Source organism: Hipposideros armiger, unplaced genomic scaffold, assembly GCF_001890085.2.
Source record: "Hipposideros armiger isolate ML-2016 unplaced genomic scaffold, ASM189008v1 scaffold_667, whole genome shotgun sequence".
NCBI classification, from domain to species: Eukaryota; Metazoa; Chordata; class Mammalia; order Chiroptera; family Hipposideridae; genus Hipposideros; species Hipposideros armiger.
In genome coordinates, this window is record NW_017732017.1 from 276,255 (window position 1) to 288,239 (window position 11,985).

Below are 11,985 nucleotides of genomic sequence, written 5' to 3' on the forward strand. Positions count from 1 at the left end.
GTGTCACTGGCCCTCATATGTGGGATCCGAACCGGGGCCCTCTGGCATCCCAAGCGAGTTCTTAACCATCGCGCCACTCGGCCGGCCCCATATATCTTTTAAAGTTAGTGTTTTGGATTTCTTCGGATAAATCCCCAGAAGTGGAATTGCTGCACCAATTTACAATCCCACCAACAGTGCACGAGGGTTCCCTTGTCTCCACATCCTTCCCAACACTTGTTTGTTGATTTATTGATGATGGCCATTCTGATAGGTGTGAAATGGTATCTCATTGTGGTTTTTGCATTTCTCTGATGTTGAGCATCTTTTCATATGTATTTTGGCCACCTGTATGTCCTGTTTGGAGAAATGTCTAATCAGATCCTCTGCCCTTTTTTAATTGGATTGTCTTGTTTTTGTTTTTGTTTTTGTTTTTTTGGTGTTAAGTTGTATGAGTTTCTTATATATTTTGGATATTAACCCCTTATCAGATGTATCATTGACAAATATCTTCTCCCATTCAGTAGGCTGTCTTTTTGTTTTATTGATACTTTCCTTCCCTGGGCAAAAACTCTCAGTTTGACCTGGTCCCATTGGTTTATTTTTTCTTTTTGTTTCTCTTGCCCGAGGACATGTATCAGAAAAAAAGATTACTATGACCAGTGTCAGAGAGTTTAGTGCCTAACTTTTCTTCTAGGAGTTTTATGGCTTCTGGTCTTACAGTTAAGTCTTTAATCCATTTTGAGTTTATTCTTGTATGTGGTGTAAGAAAGGGTCTAGTTTTATTTTTTTGCATGTGTCTGTCCAGTTTTCCCAAAACTGTTCATTGAGGAGACTGTCTTTACCCTTTGTATATTCTTGCCACCTTTGTCATAGATTAATTGACCAAATAGGTATGGGTTTATTTCTGGGCTTTCCATTCTGTTCCATTGATCTATGTGTCTGTTTTTATCCCAGTCCCATGCTGTTTTTTGTTTTTGGTTTTTAAAGATTTTATTGGGGAACTGGAGAGGGGAACAGCATTGGAGAATCGGGGAAGGGGAACAGACAAGTTGCTGTCCTTTTGTTCGTCTGTCTAGTTGTGGAGGACGCCGCTTCACTGGCCCATGTTGGTATTATGATCATTGCGCTCTTCCCGGCTGAGGCAGTCGTTCGCCGGCCATTGGATGGCCGCTCAGGGCAGCTCAGGATAGTCCACTATAGCCTACACCATCGCTGGCCACTCACGGCAGCCCAGCTCCAGGTTGAGCTGTTGTTCACCATCTTAGCTGTAGAGGGCACAGCGTCACTGGCCCTCATGAGGGAACCAAACCGGTGGCCCTGCTGCTCAGAGCTTGTACTCCCAAGCCAACTCTTAACCAACTGAGCAACCAACTGAGCCACTCGGCTGGCCCAGTCCCATGCTGTTTTGATCACTATAGCCTTGTAGTTTGATACCAGGTAGTGTGATACCTACACCTTTGTTTTTTTTTCATGGGATTGCCATGGCTATTCAGGGTCTTTTGTGGTTCCTGAAGGGATATCCTTGTTTATATTGAACCTAAAATTAGGAAATGTTTTTGCTGCTAGACAGAATTGTTACATAAAATTACCCATTTTTACCATCAGCAATGGCTTCCAGCATATTATCTATCCAAATGAATGGATTTCATGCCATTTTTCCTTGTTTTTTCCAAAGTCAGTATTGCTCTCATGTTAAAGAGATTCTAGTCAATGCTGCCTGACAGAACATCCTATGGTGACAGGAACGATCTGTATCTGTGTTTAGTGTGGTGGCTGCTGGTCACATGTGGCTGCTCAGCTCGTGACATGTGGCTGGTACAACTGAGGGACTAAAGTTTTTAAATTTAGTTTTAATTCCCTTAAATTTAAATCTCCATTTTGGTGGGCAGTGGTTGCCTTATTGGATGGTTCCAGAAACACCACGACTGACCGTGAGCCCACACGCATTCTGCTTCTGGCCTGGCTGCCATCTGCCCTCACGGTCTTGCCAGGAGAGCGCCACACGTTCACTGAGGCTCCAGACTAACGGGGAGAACGCAGCATTTGGCCTGGTGGAATTGTTTAATTACTAAAGTGGCAGTATTAACTACTAATAGTGACTATGAACTGTTAATACATAACAAACCCCAGAATGTGGTGGATGCACAGTTTTGTGGGCTGGGGGCGCCTCTGCTCACTTCCCCTGGACCACTCCATGAGCTGCGTCAGGCGGGCTGGGCCAAAAAGCCCCAAGCTTCTTGCCTAGCTGGCAGCAGGGGCTACTTGGTTCTCTTCCACTTACTCTCTCATCCTCCTTTATGTTGGACTGACTTCCTGTGGTCTCAGGGCAGTACCCACAGGCGTGGTCTCAGAAGCTGCAGGCTTCTTAGTGTCTCAGCTCAGGTGTCAGTCATACAGCGGCACTCCCAGCAGAGTGATATTGGTCAAAGCAAATCCCAAGGCCAGCCCAGATGAAAGGGGTTGAGAAATGGATCCTACCTCTTACTGGGAGGAGCGGCAAAGTCACATTGCAGAGGTGTGCATCCTGGGGTGGGAGGAGTCGGTGGCCCTGACATGCCATGCTGCGGACATACGAATTATCAGAAGTGACAGACGTGCGTGGCATGAGCAGTTGCAGCAGCCCTCGCACAGACTCCGTGGGCTTCAGAGACCCCAGTGGAGTCACGGTGCTGCTGTTGGTGGGAGTGTTCATTGCGAGGTAATGTCCAGCGAGATCTGAAAATCTCATTCGGCTCTGCCTTTATATCCGCTGATTTCACTGGTGAATTTATGTGAACGAGCAGGAAGCGTGTGTCCCCAGGTGCTGGTATCTGAGGCCGCAATTCCAATTGTGAGTCTCTCCCCTTGGAGCACACTCAGCAGCTGTGGGGCCGTGGGGGTGCCAGCGGGTCTTCAGGCAGCGTCCTGGCCTCTGGTTGCTGCTGTTGGGGCAGCCTGTGCCCCCACACTTCATAGGGAGGAGCAGGAGCAGGGCCTCCTGTGACCCACTCATTATGTGGCTGCAGTACTGTGAGCTTCTGGTTCTCCTTCACTGTGGCAGTGCAGAGGGCGGCTGGGGGGCCCCTCCTAAAACTGCACCGCAGTTCTTGTGAGGGCCCTGGAGAGGCTCAGACAGGGAGGCTCAGTCACTCTTATTTTAAAATGACTGGTGCACAGGTGGTACACGTTAAGACAGATTGATTCATTGGAACATCCCGTAGTCATTAAAAGTGATGAGGGATGTCTAAAGGTATTGTGAAAAAGCATGGTGCTATCAAAGAAGGAACAGGACTCCTGTGTTTAGAAGAGGTGACTCCTCACACACAGTGCCATAAAAGCACATCAAGTTAGGACGAGATTTAGCGGCAGCTGCGCTTGGAGAAGAGCTAGCTGGGGCTCAGGCTTTTCCTCTGCCGGTGCTTTCTCTCCACACAGCTGCTGCTTGTAGCAGTAGTGTTCTCTGGGGATTTAATTATTGCTCACTTGTTTTCTGTGTACTTTTTTTGTGTTTACAATAAACCTCAATATACAAAACTCAGGGCACTTATGAAGGAAATGGATTATACTTAAATGTGGGAGAGTATTTATTATTTACGTCTGCTTGGCTCCTGAGTTCCGGTTACTGGATTGCTTTATTAAATAGAAAGCTTAGGAACGCTGGGACCTCGTAACCCACCAGAAAGGGGCGACAAGCCAATCAGGTAGGAGATGCGACTGTTAAAGTCTCTCACCCTCCCCAGGCCTTTAGGGGTCTGGAAATCAGTTGAAGACAGAGACCGCCAACTGCTAGTTCACAAAGATCCAGAAGCTCGCGGAAATCAGTGGACGTAGATGGGGAAGTGATTTTACCATTTTGATGACCATAACCAGTACTGTGACAAATAAGAGGGGGAGAGACAGCAGCAGTGGACAGAAACCTGGAGTGACCCTCATCTTAGAACAGAAATGCCTAGCCGAAGTGTGTGTGTCGAGGGAAGGGGTGCCGTGTGTGTGTGTGTGTGTGTGTGTGAGACAGAAACAGCCAGAAGGAGAGACAGCTGGAGGCACTTTCTGGGGAGAGCAGCGCAGTGCTCTGTACCCAGCGTGCTTCTGGAAACATGGCTGCAGTATTTTGTGTTGCTCTTAGCGCTCATCCGACTGCATTATTTGTGTTACCATAAATGCTTTCCAAGAACGTGTGTGTGTGTGTGTCTTCACAGGTTGGCTTATTCGGACATCTGGGCACCTTCTCAATCAGAGGGGTGCCCATGGCAACCCGACTGTTGCTCTGTGAGCATGCAGAGAAGTTGTCAGCTGCTACTGTTCTCAAGAACCACCACTCGCGGCTGCCTGACCTCATGAACACAGTGATACTGAACACTTTGAACAGGAGGGCCTGTGAAGTCCCACCCAGCCTGACCCCTGCGGATGTCTTCTTTAGAGAGGTAAGATGAGTGTCTTTGTCTCCTGACATGGCCTCTTGGGTAGCCCTGCAGTTTGTTTACGTAGTGACCATGCCCCCAGCAGGGCAAGGCCTGAGGACAAAAGAGCTCGGTGGAATTTTAAATTTGACTCCATGTTTTCTGGGTAAATTACCACTCAGAAAGTATCACTCACGTGTTGCCTGCCTTATAAGTGAGAGCTTGCAAAGCTGACGGAGAAGGCCTCCATGTCGTGTGCTGGCTGGCTTCCCTTAGTCTCCAAATCTACTTTACTCTGACCCAGGAGGGCACCTTCGCTAGTAGGCTCCTTGCCTCTGGCTTCCTGTTGAGTTTGCCGAAGGGAAGGCACTGTCAAATGGGTGGCCATTCCCCCAGCTTCCTTCCTGCCTGCTGCCACTGCAGTTTGCTGTGCCCTCTCGGGTCCCAAGGGTGTGGTCTGTCTGCATTTCCAGGACTACTCTCTCCCATGTCCCCAAAGGCCTGGGCTTCATCGTGGTCCCTGCTGCCAGCCCAGGGTGCTGCACCACCCGTGTGGTCCCCTTACTCCCGCCCACACATGCCTGTCTTAACAGTCTCTTCACTGAACTCCCCTCAGCTACCTGCCAGGGTCCTGCTGTATACCTCATTTTGAAAATCAGATCTATTCTCAGAGGAAAGAAAACCTGTAACCTTCGGGGAGAAAAGATTAAGATGCCGGCCTGCCGGTGACAGCCAGGCACTGTAGCAGCAACACATAACCCCGTACTCAGGAGCTGCCTCCCGATTCGGGAGGTGGCAGGGATTTGACTCACCCCCCACCCCCACCCCCGAAAAGATGCTGACTTTAAGACTCAGAGAGGCCAGCTGTCTTAACCAAGCCCATAGAGCCTGGTTCTGAGCCGGCCATGCCAGTAGGTGGCCTCTGCTGTCCTGAACATGGACTGTCCCTTCTCCCTTTGTGGCATTATCTGATTTTAGAAACAGTGCCAGCTCTTCCCCCAGCTATGTGAAATTTGGAATCATTTTCTGCATTTGAGGAGCTTTTAACTGTATTTGGTGCCTCTGCTTTTACTTCTTTTTTTCTACAGTCTAGCTGTTATCTAGCACCTAATAGGCTATGCCAAGGAGTCTTTTTTTCTTAATATTTGATGTATTGTAACCTAAAAATAATTTAAGACACTGAACTATGTTCACGTTTTCTCTTGATTTCCATAAATGCAGTTTGATGAATGCCTTGTTTTCGTACCTTTCGGTTAATTGTTTTTCTAGGGGATGTAAGGCAAAGCACATTTTGTTTTGTTTTTAAATCCAGGAGCTATGCCCCAGCTCTGAGTGAAGGAAAAAAAAAATAACGCACCTCAAATTTTATGGCCTTAATTTTTGTGGTGTTTTTTTTTCCTTTATTCATATATGATTTTTACATTGTAAAACAAAGATTTTTTTAAAAATTGTTAATGACAAATTATTTGAAAGAATTGAGCAAGAGCCTGGTTCCTTTTTCTGCATTTGGATCAAAGTGCAAAGCATACTAGTTGGTTCAGTGTATGCACATTTTCAAATGCACTGAAGTAAGTCAAGAAATTATCAGTTGGATATGTAATTCCTGAGTGGTACGTTAGGAACATGATAGAACAAAACTAAAAATGTGATTGGTTTCAAGGGAATGTTCCATGTGGAAATGGAATGTTGAAGGCTTTGTGTCACCACTGATCTTACTTTCTTGTGATGTTTACTGACCTTCTGGTCCTTTTGGGTGTAGTTCTAAAGGTCCTCTCATAACCGTAATAAAAAGAGCTGGAAAGAGGGTGTGTATGTGAATAGAATGAAAATGCATATGTAAATAATTGTCTTTCTCTTTGCTTGTCCATTCACTTGGGAGTGGCACATTGCATTACCAACATTTTAAGGGACAAGCAGGTAACCCAAATCATTCTGATTGGTGGGATATTAGGGGAGATGTGATCCGGTAGCCCTGATAGGAAGGCAATAACACAGAATCGCGGGGGCACTTTCCACTGTGTCTGCTGCCTGGGACATAGCCCAGCACCCCCAGGGCTCTATAAAGCAGAGGCGACTCACTGCTTAAGGAACAATCCATGTTGTTGACACAGCACATGAGCAGCATTGGAAGCTGCCGAATATGCCACTCACATGATCAGGGTGATTAGCAAGTGTCTGGGCATTTTATCTGCTTTTAGATGATTTTCTGCCTTTTATAGCTTATACGTTTCTTTATCCTTCTCACAAATTCTTACATTTGATCTTACAAATTACATGTGCCAAAGGCTACTTGCTAGAACTGTTAGGATGCCTCGGACTGACATCAGAAATACAAAGAAGAACAGGTTTACAAGACAGGATGGCTTTGTGGAGGCACATTCTGTGGGGCCGTCTTGTTTCTTCAGCTGGTTTGTAAGTGCCTGGTTCCTGTGTTTCTTAGCTCGGCAGTGCCCCGTGCTCTGTAAACTTGAAACACTAAGTGAGTGCCGCCTAGTAAGTAAAGGGGGAAAGCTTAACGATAACCTGAACCTGCAAACCAGTGTTTCAGTGCTTACGAACATTTTGTACCCAGATCTTCATATGTTAATGACAAAAAAAAAGAACAGTTTGAAGTTACATATTTGGTTATTTTCTGTAGAGCTCCTGCTTTTTTACAAACACTTCTGTTATGTCTAAAGAAGAGGAATTCCTCAAAGAAAGAAAATAGCAAGTTCATTAGTTTGGGTCATTATTTTAATCTACTAGTTTAATTCATTTGTTTGGGGTCTTACATTGTAATGTGACATCATTTGTAACCTAGTTCTATTTAAAAGTGGCATTCAGCACTAATGTCTATAAGAAACAAACATTTCAGTTAAAGTCGCTCTTTGGTGTCTGGAGGGAGTGTTTCCAGGAACCCACCCCCAGTACCAAAATTTGCAGATGCTTAGCTCCCTTATGTAAAATGGTGTAGTATTCACTTCTAACCTGTGCTTCTCCTCCTGTGTACTTTAAATCATCTCCAGATGACTTGTAATAGTAATAGAATTACTTATAATGCCTAATGCTGTGTAAATGGTTGTCATACTGTATTGTTTAGGGAGTGATGATGAGAAAAAAAGTCTGTGCATGTTTAGACCTTTTTTTACACAGTGCACATGTGCCACAAGGTGACATTTTTTTTTCTTACTATTTTGGATCTGCAATTGGTTGAATCTCAGATATGGATGCAGAACTGCAGATATGGAGGGCCGGCCATACTTGGTATTTAAGTTAAAAATCTACTTACCAACAATCCAGAATTTGCTAATTGATAAGACTTAGTTATTTAAAAGTTATGTGACTCTCCCTTTTCTTAGTTTTTACGTTTATTTTCACCATTAACTGCTTCTGACTAATGTGCTGAGGGTCTGACTTGATGCGGACAGCCATTGAGTAGAATCTGGGGGCTGTAAGTGCTGCCCGTCATAGCTTCTGTGATGAGAAGCTGACTTCTGTCTGCTCCCTTAGGTTTCCCAGATAGACACCATCTGTGAGTGTTTGCTGGAGCACGAGGAGCAAGTCCTACAGGACACATCGATGGAGTCAGTGGAGTGGGCTGAGATCGTGGTCAATGTGAACAGTATTCTCAAGGTACCAACACGCGGTGCCATTTCAGCACGTCGAAGCCCAGAGTGTGGATAGGAGACAGAGTGGTTCCTGTGTCCCTGCTATGTATCACCAGTACTTGATATGAGTTTAGCCATTTGTTCCAAACTGAAAGATTTAGTCATTTTATCAGTCGGTTAACAACTGTTTTGAATCTTTGCCTTGTGCATGTTAAAAGTTTCTGCAATCCTGAGTTTTATTTGGTACAGCAAACCTTTTATTTGGAGAAGGAAGGAGATATATATAATGTGTTAATCCTAATGTAACTGTGTAAGTCTCTATTTTTTAATTACTCAAAAGCTCACTACTTATGAGGTTGGACAATTAAGTTTGCTAACTTGCTGCAACGATGTTGCTAACTTTTTTGATACCAGAGGGATTATTCGTTATGAATTTGTACCAACTGGACAAACAGTTAACCAACTTTACTATTTGGAAGTGCTGAAAAGGCTGCGTGAAAAAGCTAGATGACCTAAACTTTTCGCCAACAATTCATGCCTCTTGCATCCTGACAATGCCAGCTCACACGGCGCTGTCTGTGGGAGTTTTTAGCTAGTAAACAAATAACCGTATTGGTACACCTTCCCTATTCATCTGATCTGGCCCCCAATGACTTCTTTCTTTACCCAAAGATAAAGGAAATTTTGAAAGGAAGACATTTTGATGACAATCAGGACATCAAGGTTAATACAACGATAGCTCTGATGGCCATTCCAGAACAAGAGTTCCAAAATTGCTTTGAAGGGTGGATTAGGCACTGGCGTCAGTGCGTAGCTTCCCAAGGGGAGTACTTTGAAAGTGACCGTAGTGATACTCAGCAATGGGGTATGTAGCACTTTTTCTAGGATGAGTTCACAAACTTAATTGTCCTAACTTGTTTTACTGATCAAAATGTTCCATTAATTTTAGCTAATGCACTTTATAATAATGGCTTTCTGACTTTGGTTACTTTAGTTTTCCAAAATTGAAGTTAAAGGTTAGAGTTAAAGGCCAGCCGGGTGGCTCAGTTGGTTAGAGTGCAAAGGTCTGAGCAACAGGGTTGCCAGTTTGATTCCCACATGGGCCAGTGAGCTGTGCCTGAGCTGAGTTGCCGGTTCGACTCCTGCATGGGATGGTGGGCTGTGCCCCTCCCCCCGCCCCCCTGCAATTAAGATTGAACATGGCACCTTGTGCTGAGCAGCTGTGAGCTGCTAACAGGTGGCTGGATGGCTTGGTTGGAGCGCACGCTCTTAATAACAAGGTTGCCGGTTCGACTCCCACATGGGTTGGTGGGCTACGCCCCACCGCAACTAGATTGAAGGACAGCTGTTCCCTTCCCTAATTCCCTAATAAAGTCTTTAAAAAAAAAAAAATTTCAAATACAGAAAGAACAAAAAGTAATTCTGTAGACCTGATTATTTTCAGAAACACTGGGGTTCCTCACTTTCTGCCTACGGTAATGCATCCCTTTTTCTCCAGGACATGCTGCAAGCTGCTTGTCATTATCGACATAATAAAAACTCCTTGTATAGAAGAGAAGAAACACTGGAAAACGAACCTGAATATATTCCATGGACAGGTGAGATTGCAAGCACTGACCCCAAAATACCAATTTACTAGCAGTTCTTCAAAATAAATTTCTATGAGCCATCATTTTTAGAAGCTGTATTATTCCCCTAGTGTAGGTCTGCAAGTGAAATGAAAAATAACCTAAGTGCCATCTCCAAACTGAACAGTTCTTGTGAAAATCACTTGATTCCCTTGAATAATTTATAGGTCTCAGATTTATTCATTTCAGTAGAACTCACTGTACACCCACTAGGTCTCAGTACACACCATTACTCATAAAAGCAGATCCTGGCCCTGGAGGAACTGGCTGTATCTTATGCTGACTTAATACAAGAAAGTGAGTGGAGTTGCATGAAAGGGATTTAGAAGGAAGAAGGGTCATGTTTACCTGGAGAAGACAGAAAGGCATCAGCTGAACCCTGTTTGATTTATTTGTCCAGCAGTGGTGAAGTGATATAATTTTTAGGCAGTTAGTCTTTCCCTGAGCCATTTTGGAACCCTTATTTACATGTTAACTTTGTGTGATTTTACAGCAACGAGTGGGCCTGCAGGCATCAGAACAGCAATACTACGCCAGCATGCGGTTGCCCTAAAAGTGGTTTACCCTCAGGCCGACAGCAGCCTCCGCAACGTACTGATAGAGCAGCTTGTAGCTCTGATTGATTGTTTCCTGGATGGTTATGTGTCGCAGCTGAAGTCTCTGGACAAGTCCAGTGATCAGGAGCGATACAACAACCTGGAGATGGAGTACCTGCAGAAGAGAGCGCATCTCCTGTCTCCGCTTCGTGAGTACATGGCTTTCCGCCAGGACTGGGGGTCTTGGAGTTTGTGGAGCCGGTGAAGGAGTCACATCGTCCGTGCAGTGTGTTCAGTCCAATGGCATTAGTCCAGCTGTGCCAAGGACTTAAAGCACCTGTGTACAGCTGGCTGCATTGTGTATTCAGCCTGTGCTCGTTAGGATTAGGAGTAGCTTGTTTTGCTGGTACCTGAAGGGAATAGCATCTTAGGTAGGCAGAGATGAAGCAAGGGCCTGAGTTTGCATCTTTAATGATTTTGTATGGATTCTGAAACCAAATGCCAGTAACTGGAAAGGTTTCTACTCCATTAATTAATTTTAGTATGTAATAGGAATAAATGTAAAATTGCAAGTAACGTTTTTTATTACATATTAAGTTTTCTCTAATAGGCTTTTTCCTGTCTATTTTCATTTCCACAGTCACACTAGGCCAGTACCTATGGGCTGCTTCATTGGCAGAAAAATACTGTGACTTTGATATCTTAGTCCAGATGTGCGAGCAGACCGACAACCAGACCAGACTCCAGCGCTACATGACCCAGTTTGCTGATCAGGTAACAATGTTGGGGACGTAGGCGGCAGGTCCTGCAGTAAGCTTTATTATTTCAGAGCTTATTGGGGTTTTTGGATGATGCAATCTTTTTGTAGTTCACATAGATAGTAATTGATATATTATGTTTTCTTTGTAAATTGGTGGGCAATTCTTCATATATAAATATTACTGAAAGATTCTTTGACCTTTGGAAAATATGTTAAAACTTTCATTTCTATTCTTATGTTTTCAGTTATAATTAAAAGTACTTAGGTATATGAATATTGGTAGTTTTAGAATTTTGAATGCAAAATCATGGGAGCTAGGATGCAACTTTTAGAGAGCTCAGATTTCTATACACCTAATATTTTTGTTTTCCTTGTTTGAAATCATGATTCCTATTTTTTAAAACAGTTTCCATTGTGACACTGTATAGGTGAGTTTAAGATGCTCTTTAATGCCAGTTTTTTCCGTTGAATTTTATGTAAAAATTGACTTTTTTCTTACTATAAAAGCTACATTATATAACATTCAGAAAACCCCTATAAACAGAAAAGATTAGAAAAATTACTTACAATTCTACCAGCCAGAGAGAACCCTTTTTTTTAAACATTTGGTTTATAGTCTTCTAAACTTTTTACTCTATATTATTATAGACAAACAGCTTTCATCAACTGCTTATTTCAGTTAATACATAACAAACATTTGTCCCATCACATCAAATAGTCCCCAACAATGTTTTGTTTTGTTTTTTAATTGGGGAATTGGGGGGATGGGAACAGTGCTGGGGAATTGGGGGAAGGGGAACAGACAAGTTGCTGTCGTTTTTTTGTTCTTGAATCTAGTTGTGGAGAATGTTGCTTCACTGGCCCAAGTTGGCACCATCATTGCACTCTTCCCGGGCAAGGCACATCAGTCGCCAGCTTCTGGACTGCTGCACACTGTGGCTGCTGGCCGCTCACGCTGGCTCCTGGCTACATACGGTAGCCCATGGCAACCCACTGCCACAGGGACTGCAGCCTATGCTGTCGCCGGTGACTCACAGCAGCCCAGCTCCAGGTTGAGCTGTTGTTCAGCATCTTAGCTGTAGAGGGCAGTGTCACTGGCCCTCATATGTGGGA

The 11,985-nt window shown here is 44.2% G+C and overlaps 1 protein-coding gene across 1 annotated transcript in view; it reads left to right on the top strand.

Moving 5' to 3' along the window:
- NUP133 (nucleoporin 133) overlaps positions 1-11,985 on the top strand; it is a 54,819-nt gene that overhangs the window by 28,086 nt on the left and 14,748 nt on the right. The window contains exons 15-19 of the mRNA XM_019626357.1: positions 4,161-4,385; positions 7,851-7,973; positions 9,447-9,546; positions 10,070-10,321; positions 10,753-10,886. Of these exons, the coding sequence (XP_019481902.1) occupies positions 4,161-4,385; positions 7,851-7,973; positions 9,447-9,546; positions 10,070-10,321; positions 10,753-10,886 (834 nt within the window). The remainder of the gene's footprint in view (positions 1-4,160; positions 4,386-7,850; positions 7,974-9,446; positions 9,547-10,069; positions 10,322-10,752; positions 10,887-11,985) is intronic.